This window comes from Panthera uncia, chromosome D2, assembly GCF_023721935.1.
Source record: "Panthera uncia isolate 11264 chromosome D2, Puncia_PCG_1.0, whole genome shotgun sequence".
In the NCBI taxonomy this organism is placed as follows: domain Eukaryota; kingdom Metazoa; phylum Chordata; class Mammalia; order Carnivora; family Felidae; genus Panthera; species Panthera uncia.
In genome coordinates, this window is record NC_064818.1 from 18,131,520 (window position 1) to 18,146,618 (window position 15,099).

General features: G+C 43.8%; 1 protein-coding gene across 5 annotated transcripts in view; it reads left to right on the forward strand.

Moving 5' to 3' along the window:
• Positions 1–13,559, forward strand: part of CCSAP (centriole, cilia and spindle associated protein) — a 17,063-nt gene extending 3,504 nt beyond the window's left edge. Inside the window, exons 2-4 of one of the 5 annotated variants that reach the window (XR_007460711.1) lie at positions 10,281–10,549; positions 12,030–12,826; positions 13,225–13,559. Coding sequence is in view for 2 of the 5 variants with exons in the window: in XM_049645069.1 (XP_049501026.1) it covers positions 10,281–10,549; positions 12,030–12,206 (446 nt within the window). In the remaining 3 variants the exon portion in view is untranslated. Of the gene's footprint in view, positions 1–8,223; positions 8,470–10,280; positions 10,550–12,029; positions 12,827–13,224 lie in introns of those variants that run through there. The other 4 variants (XR_007460710.1, XM_049645069.1, XR_007460712.1 and 1 more) reach the window with 4 other exon arrangements.
• Positions 13,560–15,099: the final 1,540 nt, after the last annotated feature.

The following is a 15,099-nucleotide window of genomic DNA, read 5'->3' on the forward strand; positions in this document are numbered from 1 at the left end:
TTTTTTTTTTTTTTTTTTTCATCTGTGGGATTCTATTTATTTTTAAGTTAATTTTGTTTTCTGGACTTGCTACCTTCCCTCCCTACCTTCTTTCCCCTCCCTTCCTCTTTTTATTCCTTTGTTATAAAGTTCATTTATTTATTTTGAGAGCGTGAGTGGGGGAGGGGCAGAGAGATGTGAGGCTTGAACTCACGGAAACAGGAGATCACGACCCCTGAGCAGAAACCAAGAGTCCTACGCTTAACCAGCTGAGCCACCCAGGTGTCCCTCTTTTTATTCCTTTGTAAAAAATAGTATTCTCTTCTCAATTCGTGTATATAGTGTCTTTTATTATCTTGCTGAGGATATTCCTAGAAGTTTTTTTTTATGTATTTTCTTCTCATTGTATTTCTACGGCCTAGTTTCTGGTTCCCCACCCTCTCCCCACTTGCGTTTCCTTTTGCTTTTAACCCTGTATTTCATGTTAGAGACCTTTTTGAAATGTCTGATGATCCTTGGCTTCTCACTCTTATTTAAGAGATGGGTACGAAGAAGCTGTCAGGACGTTTTATGCATGTGGTGGGTGTTACAGGAGTGTTCACTGTGGTATGCCTTGAAGCATGCTTTGGAGAGTCCTCTGAACTGTCTCTAATTCCTTCATATGTCTCCTTTTCACTTAAATTTTATTTTTTAGCAAATTTACACATATGCGTAATTTTTTTAAAATATGCTTAAAATGAAAAAAAAAAAATCTGACCTATTTCCCACCCATGCCCCTCGCTCCCGCGGATGATCCTTCCAACTCTTTTTAGCTTTCCTTTCAGCAATGCCCACCCTCTTCTCATCTAGAGGCTTTTTATTTTATTTTCTTATTTTTTTTAACGTTTGTTTATTTTTGAGAGACAGACCACCAGCAGGGGAGGGGCGGAGAGAGAGGGAGACACAGAATCCGAAGCAGGCTCCGGGTTCTGAGCTGTCAGCACAGAGCCCGACATGGGGCTCGAACTCCTGAACCGGGAGGTCATGCCCTGAGCCGAAGTCAGATGCTTAACTGACTGAGCCACCCAGACACCCCTCCGTTGGCTGTTTAAATTTTATTTTAAACATTATATATTGACTTCCCATCATGGGAGATGATGTAGCTTAAGATCTTGGCTCTGCCACACCCACTCCCTGACATTTACCAGCACCCAGTTTGTCCCACAGTATTAACTACGTGACTATTTTGCTTAAAGCACGATTCTGTGTTTGAATTATTGTGGCTATGTAGAAGTATGCACAGGTGGGCCGTGTAGTATATTCTGACTACATTTTCTTTTTATTTATGTTTTTCCTGAAGTTAATCATTGTTTTACCTTTGTGTGTGTGTGTGTGTGTGTGTGTGTGTGTGTGTGTGTGTGTGTGTTTATATTCCCATGACTACTTCACCCTGAAATAGTCTGGTAGTATTTTAAAACTTGGCATATGCTAGACACATTAGGTGTTCTATTCATTTATTTTTCTTTTTTCCCTTGGAGACTTTTTTTTTTTTTTTTTGAACCCCCATGCTCCTATTCCAATTTAGACATTGTGCTGTCAGTCTGGGACTTCTCTTCACTGTTTCAGTATTTCTTTTGCTCACATCCTTTCTCTGATCTCTCTTGTACATCTCAAGTGTTCGTTCGTGTGGCTTATCCCTTCCTTCTGGGGTAACATGTCCTCTGTAAGTCCTGAGAAATGTTGCATGGGAATAGAAATTTTGTGACCTTGCATGACCGAAAATGCCTGTATTATATCCAAAGGCTGGATTGATATTTTGCAAGGTAGAGAACTATAGATGAGAAATTTCAGCGTTTAAAGGTATTATTATATTGCATCCTAGTTTTTGGTCTTGCGTTTTAGAAGTACCATGCCATTCCAACACCTTGTGTATGTGACCTCTTTTTTGGGGGGCGGAGAGAGCAGTTTTTAATAGATTCTCTTTATCCTAGGTGTTCTAACAGTCTACGTCTTCGTTGTTTTTTTTTTAAGTAAGGTCTACACCCAAGGGGCTTGAATACCAAGATCAAAGTCGCATGCTCTACTAACTGAGCCAGCCAGGTGCCCTTTATGTGTATGTCTTTTTTTAAAAGAAATTTTTAAGTGTTTATTTTAGAGAGAGAGACAGAGAGACAGAGCACAAGTGGGGGAGGGGCAGAGAGTGAGGGAGACACAGGCTCCAGGCTCCAAGCTGTCAGCACAGAGCCCGACACGGGGCTCGAACTCATGAAGTGTGAGATCATGACCTGAGCTGAAGTCAGATGTTTAACCGACTGAGCCACCCAGGCACCCCTGTCTTTTATCATTTATTGGGCTGACAACTTGGTGGGCCTTTTTAGTCTGGAAACTTTTCGTTTAGTTCGGTAATATTTTCTAGTACTGTTTAAATAATTTCCTGTGCTCTATTTACTTTTTCTTTCTATATTTACTTTTAGTTGGATGGTGTAACTCCTGGATCAAACCTCTAACATTTTTATTTAAAACTTTTTTGATATTGGAATTTTGGGTTCTGTTTTCTGGAAGAACTCTTTAATTGTATCTTCCAATCTTTATATTGAAAATTTTAGTTCTACCATCTAATTTTGGAAAGATTACCTTTTTTTTTCTTTTGTCCCAAGTTTTATTTTTAAAAAGTAAAAAAAAAATGCGGGCACCTGGGTGACTCAGTGGGTTGAGCATCTGACTTTGGCTCAGGTCATGATCTCATGGTTCATGGGTTCGAGTCCTGAGTCGGGCTCTGTGCTGACAGCTGGGAGCCTGGAGCCTGCTTCAGATTCTGTGTCTTCCTCTTTCTCTCTGCCCCTTCCCCACTTGCTCACCTCTCTCTCTCTCTCTCTCTCTCTCTCTCTCTCTCTCTCAAAAATAAACATTAAAAAAAAAAAAAAACATCCTGTTTTTGGATTTCTTTTAACTCAAAAAAAAAAAAAAAAGCCATAATTGAGAGGTCTGTTATATTTCATAGTCTTTTTGTATACTTTGGACTTTCTCTTTTTAGAGGATGTACTCAGATGTTTGCTCTTAGCCTGTCTGCTCGCATGTAAGAGTGAGACTTGAAGAGCTTTCCAGGAGCTCTGGCTGTGGGGGTGGTTGTTGACTAATTGGATGAGGACGAGCTGTTTCTCTGGGGGACTTAAACATAATAAGTACCCATTTTTCTTATGTTCACCTCCCCAGATGGCAACCCTCCAGTCTCCTGCCTGGGGCGGGGTACAAGCCTGGCTGTCAGCATTCGGGGAACAAGAGTTGGGGAAAGGGAGGAGGGGCCTTGTTCTTTACCACATAAACCTGTTTTTCAAGAAGGTGTCGCCCTTTACTTTTCCTGTGCCTCGTATCTCAAGCCCCTACCCACTCTGCTTCTCCATCTCTGGGGAGTAACCCACATGCCTTCTGAGCTAGGAGAGGGGCAATCATGTGGCATACCGACGGGAGGAAAGACTTTGCAGGAAGTGTCGACAATGACATAACCGAGTGACCCTGAAAACTAGTGGCTTAAAATTCCACTGCCCATTTATTACTGCCCACGGTTTCTGTGGGTTGGAACTTGCCCTGGGCACAGGGGATGCCTTGTTTCCACTCTGTGCCGTCTGTAGCCTCTGCTGGAAGGTGCCAGGGCTGGGGGCTGGCTGCTAGGGCACTCGCTTGTGACATCTTCATGCACCTGGCCTTCCTCATAATGTGCTGGCTGGCCTCCAAGGGCAACTGTTCCTGAGAGAGAGCAGGGCACGTGCTGGGCTGCCCTTTGTGACTTATCACCAGAAGCCATGGACCACTTCTTTCACCCCATTCCTCGCTTATGAAAGTCTGCCCAGGTTCAAGGGGAAGCATCCACCCCCCCCACCAATCTCAACAGGCACGTTCATATTATGTTGTCAGAAGAGCATGTGGGTTGGGGGGCCTGGGCGGCTTAGTGGTTTCAGCGCCCGGCTTCAGCTCAGGTCGTGATCTTACGGTCTGTGGGTTCGAGTCCTGCATAGGATGTGCTGACAGCTGAGAGCCTGGAGCCTGCTTCCGATTCTGTGTCTCCCTCTCTCTCTGCCCCTCCCCTGTTCACGCTCTGTCTCTCTCTCTGTCTCTCTCAAAAATAAACATACATTAAAAAAAAAAAAAAAAAAAGAGCATGTGGGCTGGGACACTGATTAATGCTGGACCTTTGGAAAAGGCATTCCATTACACTGGCCTTCTGCCTCATTTTCTATTTCCTTTTGGGGTTCAGTGTGTCCTGTGGGACTTTCTCCCACAGGGAGTTAGGATTCGTCCTACTCAGTTCTCAAGGTCACTTCTATGTTTTCATCTATGTTCCAGCTTCCAGAATTGTATGGACACCTGCTGCCTGGTGTCATTGTCTCCCTTGCTTTTTGTCCTATGGGTTATGCGTTTTTTCCTTCACTTTAGTGGGCTTTTGGGAGGAAGGGACTATATGCACATGTCATCAGTGCGTATTAAGCCTAAATTCCATTTGCTGTATTTTTACTTAGATTTACTAAAAAAAAATTTTTTTAATCTTTATTTTTGAGAGAGAGAGAGAGAGAGAACAGGTGGGGGAGGGTCAGAGAGAGAGGGACACAGAATCTGAAGCAGGCTTCAGGCTCTAGGCTGTCAGCACAGAGCCCAACGTGGGGCTTGAACTCACAAACTGCGAGATCATGACCTGAGCCAAAGTCGGACGCTTAACCGTTTAACTGACTGAACCACCCAGGCGCCCACTTAGGTTTATTTTTTACTTCCTTCTTGATCAGTCTTGCCAGAGACTTGTGAATTTTATTAGTTTTTTTCCCCCCAAACTAACTCTAGACTCTGTGGATTTTCTTTATTAATATGTCTTTATTGATCCATGATCTTTTCTTCCCTTACGCTTTGTAAGATGGGTGCTTAGCATTGATTTTTTTTTTTTTTTTTTTTTTTACCTGCCTTTCTTTTTGGATATGTTGATTTCAGGTTGTAAATTTCCCCACAGTTACTGCTTTAGCTATACTGTCAGTTGAGTAGGATGAATCTTAACTCCCTGCAGGAGAAAGACCCGAGTTTTGTTATATAGTATTTTATTTACTTAAGCAAAATCATTATGATTCTTAAAATACATGAAAAAATTAATAAACCTTAACATTTATGTATATAATACAAACATAAGGAAATGTATTTATCTTTAAAAAAAAAAAAAAAAAAGGACTGGGGCGCCTGGGTGGCTCAGTCGGTTAAGCGTCCGACTTCGGCTCAGGTCACGATCTCATGGTCCGTGAGTTCGAGCCCCGCGTCGGGCTCTGTGCTGACAGTTCAGAGCCTGGAGCCTGCTTCAGATTCTGTGTCTCCCTCTCTCTCTGCCCATCCCCACTCATGCTGTGGCTGTCTCTGTCTTAAAAATAAATAAAACATTTAAAAAGTTAAAAAAAAGTTACTTATTTTTGTTGTTTTATCAAGGTGATTTACACTATAATTACACCATAATTACCTACTATATAGAGGGAACATTCTGTGTGATTTCAATTTTGTAAATGTATTAAGATTTGCTTTAGAGACTCAGATGTGTAAATTCTGGTAAATGTTCCACTTCACCACATTATATATTCTGTAGTTATGGGCTGCAGGGTTGTATGTATAGCCATTCGGTCAAATGTGTTAATTCTGTTGTTCAGATTCTTCAAAACAGACCCTCCAATAAAACTGAGCGGCCCGGTGGACGTGTTCTCTCTTTGTATCATCCGGCATGGTAGTTCCTAGCCACGTGGGGTTATTGAGCACTTAAACTCTGATCGGCTTAACTGAGGAATCGAATCTTTACTTTTATTTAATTTTCCTTTACGCTCATAGTTGATAGCCACGCGTATTGGCTAGCACAGCCCTATACCAAGACTGAATTTATTTTTGTTTGACTGTCCTGTCAGCTCCTGAGAAAGGGGCATTCTAATCCTCTCCCACAATGGCGATGACCGCTATTTTTGTTCCTCTGAGAAGGTCTTTGGTTTCAACTTCAGCCCTCCAGGTAAGATCTTGACCCGTAGGTTCACATGCACTCACCTGACAGCAGGCAAGAGTTTCATAAATATTAATATTGGGCTGATAGGTTCTGTCTCTTCTGCATTTTCCGTCCTTGTCTCCTGCTGCTGCAGACGTACTTGGGTTGGTCTTTTTCTTTTAAGTGTTACGGAGAGTAAACGCAACGATTTGATAGCCTGTAAATGGAAAATTACTCCCGCTGGCCCTTCCTTCTTGTCTTCTGTCCTTACGAGGCCGCCCATCTTTTGCAGTACATTCATAAGCGCGTTTGCAAAATTATTTGTAGGGATAACTTGGCCCAGGGTCTCTAGAGAAGAGTTGACTTCTTTGTACCGGGCGCCTGTGGATTTTGAACATCAGTCTTTGTTTATCTGTCGGGGGGAGGGCTGGTCCGGTAGCTCACGGTTAGCAGAACTAGCCTCCACCCTGTCTAGTATGCAGCCCACCGTGACCTGGTGCCCCGACCCCGCGTCCCCCTCTGTCAGCAGTAGGCGGCCTGCTTGCCCAATGCCGAGTCTCTTCCCCCTCGTCTGACCGACCCCCCTCCCCCCTGCGGTGTTGAACACTGTTCACGGCTGCCTCCTTTACCAATGCTCTTCCCGTAGTTTCTCTCCTGGTGAGTTTTTCTCCTTTTCTAGCAATTCTTTCTCCCTCTTAGGCTCTCCTCCTTCAGCCTGGCTGCTCCTTAAATAATGGTGGCCCTAGGGGCCTGACTCACTGTCCCCTCCTCTGACTCCGCGTTGCTTCCTGGATGATCTGTTCCACGTCCAGACCTCAGCTCCCACCTGCTGGCTCACTACCTTGTCTCCTGGCTTCATGGGCTGAGTTGTTCCAGAAGTATCTCCCATCCGACGCCGCAAGTATCCTTTCTTTATCCTGGGTGGACCTCTGTCAGAGGATAGCAGGACCATCCCCACTAAACATCTGTGGGAGCTGTGGACTCCTCTTTGCTCCCAGGGCCGCGGGGTGTCTGTCGTCTTCACCGGTCTGTCGCAGTGTTGCTGGGCCGTCTGCTCTGGAGAGGCCTTGGTACCACCCGCTCGCTGTTCTGATCAGTGTGTAGTTCACAGATGCCCAGTGAGTCTGAGCACCTGCCAGGCTCGGTGGGCCCCCTTCTGGTCCTTTCTCTCCCCTCTCCACGCCTACCGTGACTCCTGGGCAGTCACGTGACTCCTCTTGCCCCCACTTCCCACCTCACCCCCAGACTGCCGTTGTTTGCTAGCTGGCCTTTCTGTCCTCGCCTCTCTCACTCATCCTTCACGTTGGTAGCTGGAGGCCATATCCGTAAAATGCAAATAGGGCCATGTCGCTTTTTCAGCTTACAATCCTTTAGTGATTCTTCATCATTTTCAGGATAAAATGAAACTCCTGAGTTTGGTGTGGAAAGTCTCCTCCTTTGCCACCCGCTCCATGCCTTCATCCACAGACTCTCTCTGGACCTGTCATTTTGAACTATTTATATTCCCTTTTCTTTCCGGGCCTTTGAACAAGACATTCCCTCTTGTTGGGACTCTCTTTTTCTCTTTTCTTCCTGACTGGTTTGTCCTTTAACCTAAATCATTATTCCCTTCTCTGGGCAGGCATCTCTGGAAGACCTGGGTTAGACACATACAGACCAGGAGAGGAAGAGAAGGAAGAGAACTTTGGTAGAGTCAAGGTCATTGCTGAAGATAGAAGATAGAAATGACAGACGACAATCTGTCAAGACTTCCCACTTGTGCCCCAGTGTCTTGACTTCCTATTCAGGGGCTTACTCTAAAGGGAATGTGGGCAATAAATAAATAAATAAATAAATAAATAAAGGGAATGTGGGCCCCCCAAAAAAAAAATAAATAAATATAAATAAATAAAGGGAATGTAGGCAGAAGCAAGAAAAGAATCACAACCAGAAATAGGAAGGGACAAGAATGTGTCCTAAAGAGGTGATGAGGTTTTAGAATAGCAATCTGTAAATCATCACCTAGAGCCAAATTCTGGAGCATTTGAAGTGAGGGGTATCCTTAAGACCTAAACAGCTCGGGTAAGTGAAATGGAGTTGTAGATGCATAAGGAGCCATTATTCAAAAGACTGAAATTAAATCGCTCTATTGCATCATACACACAAATTAAGTGGATTAAAGACTCGGATGTAAGACCTGAAACCATAAAATTCCTAGAAGAAAACATGGGCAGTGAGCTCCTTGGCAATTGGTCTTAGCAATGTTTTTTTTTTTTTTTCCGGATCTGATTCCAAAGGCAAAGGAAACAAAAGCAAAAATAAATGGGACTACAACAAGCTGAAAAACCGTGCAGCAAGGGAAAGCATCAACGGAATAAAAAGGCAGCCCATTGAATGGGAGAAGATATTTGCCTAAGGGTTTAAATATCCAAAATACATCAAGAACTCACACAACTCAACAACAAAGCACCAAACAACCCAAGTGAAAACATGTGCACAGGGTGTGAATAGACATTCTTCCAGAGAAGATACACAGATGGCCGGTAGGCATGTGTCAGGATGTTAAACATCAGTCATTAGCAGGGCAGCGCAAATCAAAACCACGATCAGATATCTCCTCACACCTGTTAGAATTGCTATTACCAAAAAGGCAAGAGATGACAGGTGTTGTGAGGATGTGGAGGAAAGGGAACCCTCCTATACTTGGTGGGGATGTAAGTTGGTACAGCCACTATGGCAGACAATATGGAGGGAGATTCCGCAAAAAGGTAAGAGGAGAACTAACCATATTATCCAACCATTTCCCTTCTGGGTATTAAGCTGAGGAATACAAAAACACTAATTCGAAACGATATAGGCACCCCTGTGTTTATTCTAGCATGAGTTACAATAGGCAAGATAGAGAAACAACCCTAAGTGTCCACCGGTTGACGTTGATGAGTGGGTAAAGAAGATAAGGGATATATACACACAATGGAGTGTTCATTACCCAGCCACAAAAAGAAGAAGGAAATCTTCCATTTGGGACACCATGGGTGGGTCTAGCAGGTTTCAGACCAAGTGAAAGAAGTCAGACGGAGAAAGACAGATGCCATGTGATCTCACCTAGAAAACAAGACAAAGGAACAAAACAAAAGCAAACTCCTAGATCCAGAGAACAAGTTGGCGGTTACCAGAGGGGAAGGGAGTTGGGGGAAGGCTGCGTGGCTGAGGGGACTCAACTGCATGGTGATGGGTGGTAACTAGACTTAGCGTGGTGATCAGTCTGTAGTGTCTACAAATACCAAATTACAGTGTCGTGCACCTAAAGTTCATATGATGTTATATGCCGATCTTATGTCAGTAAAAACAACCAAACAAAAAAAATGGAAATTCGGGCTGAAATGAAACATGGGATCACGAAGCGTTGAAACAACATCATATAACTTTTACCACAAATAAAGGGTCTATAAAAAGTAATGAGTGGCCAACTGATAAAATGTTGTTAAGGGAAGTAGGTATGTTTTAGAGTACATCCTTCATGTCTGACATTCACCTCAGAAAGGGCAGTCCCATTTTCCTTCAGGATTGCTCCAGCTCTGCTGGCAGGCTTGAGGGCTGTGTAGACCCTGGGCCCTGATTCATGCAGTCATTTCTATCGCAAGTGTTGGGGAAGCCCTCTTAAAACAGGAGCCCACACCTCCAGCTCTTCATGCTGGGAATCCATAGTGAGTAACTATGGAAACTGCTCCCTATTGTGACTGAGGACTGTTCAAACTAAGGTGGGCAGCTTGCTCTTTCTTACAGCATGTTAAGAGCCACAGGGAGCTCTCCATATTCATGGCGCCTCAAAAAGAAATGAAATTGAGCCCATTAAGAGCCGTAAGGAGGTTTCCGTAATCATGGTGCACCAGAAAGAAACGGGATCCCGGAACTTGAGTTGAGTGACTTAACACCTAACCTTTTACATCTGCTGAGAGATTACCGCAAATCCCGATCTGTTTCTGAAGTGAGGCCTTGATGATTGGACTTCCCTTGGGGTTGTGGAGAAAGCCATTAGGCTGTGGTGCTTTTTAGGTTTTAATATTTAATTGGGATGCTTGATATCGGACTGTGAGCGAGAGTTGTGGCTTTTGAATAGGTTTGGTCCAGCCTTGGTGGATTTGCTGTTGATTTTAAAATGGGTTAGACCATTTGAAAGGTATAACCCTGGCTTGGTTTTGTATTTCTTCCTTACTTGGACTCGTGAATTGAGCTGTTACGGCATGAAGCGTTATGAATTTCACAACCCAGCTCTTTGAAGTGATTATATAGAAACGTGATTTTAAAGCATTCTCGTCTTGTTTTATCTCCTTTTTTTTTTTTTTTCCAAAAGCACTGCCAGTGAAAGACATAAAAGAAAAACCTGAACAACAGGTCAGAGCAAAAGAGACTGACAAGTTACCTAGCAGTACTGAACCTCGACAGCAACCAAGTGCCTTATTTGCTAGAGGAAATAGGAAAGCAGCCAAAAGTCCTCAAAGATCATCAACTAAAATAAAGGAGAAGAAGCATCCGTTTGCTCTTTATGGGTGGGGAGAAAAACAGACCGATACAGGAAGCCAAAAAACTCACAACGTCTGCGCGTCTGCCCCCGTGCATGAGGTGGGTTCGTGGGCACCTGGCCGTCACTGCTTTTCCTTGGAGGCTGGGGGTTGGGCTGCGTTCCCGTCAGCGGGTGTCCTATTCTGTGATCACCGCGGTGCTTTGGGGTCATGGTAGATCTTAGGAGATGGCAGGGTGGGCCAAGGAAAGCCTGGAATTTGGGCATCTGATTGGCATACAGATTGAGGGTGTCAGCTCCCTGGAGATCGAGGGGTGTTGCTGGGAATTAGCTGGGATTCGGAAGATTTACCAACATGGAACCAGGAGAAGAAGTGGCTGGAGTCAGGGTTTTCAAGTTCTGGGGGGGTGGTGGGGGGGCGCAGGTGCAGAGGAGGAGCCCAGCGGGGCTGGTGGCTGCCCGTGTAGATGTGCCGTGGGCCTCTTGACAGGTTTCTGGTTCCTGTGGCTTTGATAACTAGTATTCCTTGACTCCCTTGTTATCTTTTGTTAGATTGATTCTGTAGTTCTTGGCACCTACTGTAGATTCCCTTTGGCTCTTTGAGTTCAATTCGGATGATTGTGTTTTCCCCTGCTCATCCACAGCCAGTGCCTTTTACTCATTGGAGCCTTAGTTGTCCTCTTTTTTTTTTTTTTTCATGTTTATTTACTTATTTTTGAGAGAGAGCACAAGCTGGGGAGAGAGAGAGGGAAACTCAGAATCCAAAGCAGGCTCCAGGCTCAGCTGTCGGCACAGAGCCCGACCCGGGGCTTGAACCCACGAACCGTGAGCTCATGACCTGAGCCGAAGTCAGACACTTAACCGACTGAGCCACCGAGGTGCCCCCAGTTGTCCTCTCAGTCCCGAGAACACGTCTGACCAGAGGTCTTCATGTGTGCAGCCATAAAGCAATTACATATGTTAGCACTGACATGACTAAGTCGGCCTAAAGCAAAGAACGAATGAAAAGAAGCAGAAAATACAAAGAATTTGAATTCTGATGAATTACCATGATCAGATTTTTGCTGAACAGACTTCTCAACGAACCCTAGCAGATGGTGTTATTTGGAGTGATATTTGAGACAATAGAGCTGTGGTTTAACAAAAGACTCTGGCTATTGCATGGGATTAAGTTCAACAGAGTTCGTCTGTAGCATGAAACGTCTTAAGTGGTAAAAGTCCTTTAATGGAATACTTATCCAGGCTTACTGCTAAGCATCTTCAATAATTTTCCAGAGCCAGTTTCTAGAGACACATGCAAATTAGTTGCTTACCACTTATACCTAAAATTTAATGTCCGTTTTTTATTGTTTAGCATCTTGGTCACTGACCAGGGGCAAGGGAATGGCTTTTCTGGAGGAGCTGTTATACCTAGGAGAAAGGGATATGATGAAGCCGGGCTGGCCTCTGGCCTGCTTCAGGTGACCTGGGGGTAGTAAATATTCATCGCACATATTCTTGAAAATGAGTATAAAAGCCACGTAAGTTGTTATACTTTTATTTTAGAAGTAACAATACTCTTTTTATTTTTGAGTAATTTAGATTCATGAATCAGCATTACGAGCCAAGAACAGAAGACAGGTGGAAAAAAGGAAACTGGTCACTCAGAGGCAGCGCGCTCACTCTGTAGACGTGGAGAAAAACCGAAAGATAAAGCCTTCCTCCTCGGAGAACCCATGGATGACAGAGTACATGAGATGCTATTCGGCAAGAGCTTAAAGGCCGAAACAGTTGCTGGGACAGCCTCTTCAAAAGAGTGTAAATGAAAAAAAAAGAAGAAACAAAACAAAAGAAAACAGACGTAGATTTAAGAAACCAGCTGATTATGCAAGGTTTTCCGTAGGGAATGTCCAAAAGATTGCTCTATTTCAGTGAACCCTGGTCACCTACCTCAGCAGTAGGGCGACAGTTGAAGCCATAGATATTTGGTTATTTATGAAGCTCAGTCCCTAATATTTGATATTCTTATAAGGGTTTTTGTTTTAAAGCATCTTAATCTTTTCAGATACCGCCACCGAATGCCTTTAAATGGCTATTGATGCTTAACATTCAGTATTCTCTGTCAGTGTAGCCGGAGCCTGTTTTCATCCTGTCCTGAGTAACTTTCCAGATTCCATAGTGAGGAAGATCATTCCGACCTGTAGCTTAAGACTCATTTTCCTTACGCGTGGTTTTCTGCCTGAAAGAACGGCTCATCGAAAGGGAGTTTCGACACTAACATCGATTCCTTGTGTAGTGACGCCAGAACCCCCGCAGTTCCTGAAAAAGTAAACTTACTCGTCTTTCAATTATGGCACCACTTTACACAGACCGTGATATTTAAGAATTATCTGGGCTGGGTGAGGGTCCTCTTTTCCCTTTAAATTGTCATCTGGGCACTTTCTATCTCATACAGATTTTAATAGATCGAATGCAGTCCCGTACGTAAAGTGCCAGTGCGGTGTGTCGAGAGGAGTACTGAACTTCTTTTGTGAAACTTTTCTTTTTATTATTGCAACTTTCTTAACACGTAACGGGGGAAGCAGCTCCTTGCTGCGGTCCAGCCTTTTGGCATATACGCGCCGCGGACTCTTGCCTCTTCTTTAATAGTTGGCCGTGACATTTAGAACTTCCTGTGTGAAATTTCACTTAGCGATGTTGAGGTGGTCTTGCGCACGGGGGGGTGGGGGGGGGATGACATCCAGATACCAGTTAGAGATGTGGCTTACCCCTACTTTCCCCACTCTTTCCTCTACAGAACTCATTCCTAACAAAGCCTTGACGATGTACGTTGTTCAGACTTCCGCTGAAATGCATTTCTCCCGGATTCCTAGCCAGTGGAATGAGACGATGGTGGTGTTTGTCTAGGCACGGATGTTGAGCATGTAAAGAAAGCGCTCCTTCCCTGGTACATTTCCTTTGGGGTAGAACAAAACGGTTTTAAGGAATGCTGGTTTCCACCCAGCCGATACAGGAATCTACAGGAAGGAAGCGTGCCGAATTCTCTGGAAGAGGGAAAAAAGGTCCTTTGCCTGGGCCAGGTTAGCACCTGTAGATGGGTGAATAAAATTTGCTATTAGGTGTGAGGTTGAACATTCCCTTGCTGTTTTTACTCTGGATCTTTGAAGTGTTGTCAATTTTTACTCTTTTTTTTTTTTTTTTTTAAAGTAGGCTCCAGGCCCAGTGTGGGGCTAGAACTCATGACCCTGAGACCAAGAGTATGCTCTACCAACCAAGCCCCCCATAGTCAATGTTTAGAACACAAATATGTTGTATTCCACATAAAATCTTCACATGATGTCCTCTTACAACTGTGTAAGCTTTGAAAACTCAAGAATCGTGAGCTTTAAAAAAAAGAAAAAAGACTTTTTAAATACTTGCATCGTTCTGAGGTGAATCCTTTTACATAGAGAGCTCTCCTAATCCTTGAGATGGCTATTTAACAGGAAGTTCTATATTTTGGTCCAAAACAACCCTGCTAATAATCCTGGTGAACGTTACTGTCATTATTAAAGTCCTTAAACACTGCAGGTACCTAACGATCAAATTAACGGGGCATTGTGATGGTGCAGCTGACTGTGAAAACTGTTCCTTCCAAAGCCCTTCATGCACGTTTGTGTTTAGGCATCCAGCTCAAGCGTTCCTGTTGCACCTGACAATCTCCGGGAAGATGGCCTTGGGTGTAGGTCAGGTTCCACACTGACGGGCTGCCTTAGAAACCCAGCTTCCTCTCGGCTTTACCAAGCCGGACTCCCTCCCCTTTAGGGAACAGACTCGTATTTAATGTGCTTCCTTACTACTGGCAACTCCAGATGGAGACAAAACCTAGAAGGCAATATTGGCCAGTTTTACCCCTTTTTTAAGTAGAAGACCAATGGGCAGGATTTTTAAAGTACTTTTCATGTGCATGAACAATGAGTACATCAGCCTGAATTAACTGTGAGTCCCCTTCCCATGTCCAAGTCATTAGTTGGTGAGGGTGTCTTTTTAGGGGTGAAAATCACCTTTGGAGCCCATGAAGTTTTTTAAGCGGTAACCATTTGATGGTCTGACTGTTCCCTTCATTCTAGAAACTTAATGTTCCTAATTCTTATAAATCGTGTTCCTAATTCTTGGGACAGCGTGGAAGACAGCAAGCTAGTTTAAAATTACCTTTCATGTTGAAAAGTCTGAAACTGAAAATCCAGTGAGAATATGGAATAAAATAATTGCTGCCTAAGATTCTCTTTTTTAAATTTTGGTTTTAAAATTAAAAGTTTGCCATAAACATGGTTTCTGTGTTACTTTTATTAAAAGCAGTAATCGGATACTAAGTAACATCTAGCAACTCCGCTGGACCAAGGCAAATGACAAGTAAATAGAAATCTATTTTTTTTTTTGAAAAAATAGTTTGAAATACTTTTTTAAGTGTATCTTTATTTATTTTGAGAGACAGAATAAGCAGGGGACGGACAGAGAGAGAGGGAGACAGAATCCCAAGCAGGCGCCGCACTGCCAGCACAGAGCCCGATGCGGGGCTCGAACTCGCAAACCACGAGATCATGACCTGAGCCAAACTCAAAGAGTCGGACGCTTAACCGACTGAACACCCAGGCGCCCCTATTCTTTCATTTTAAACCTAAAAGGCTGCTCT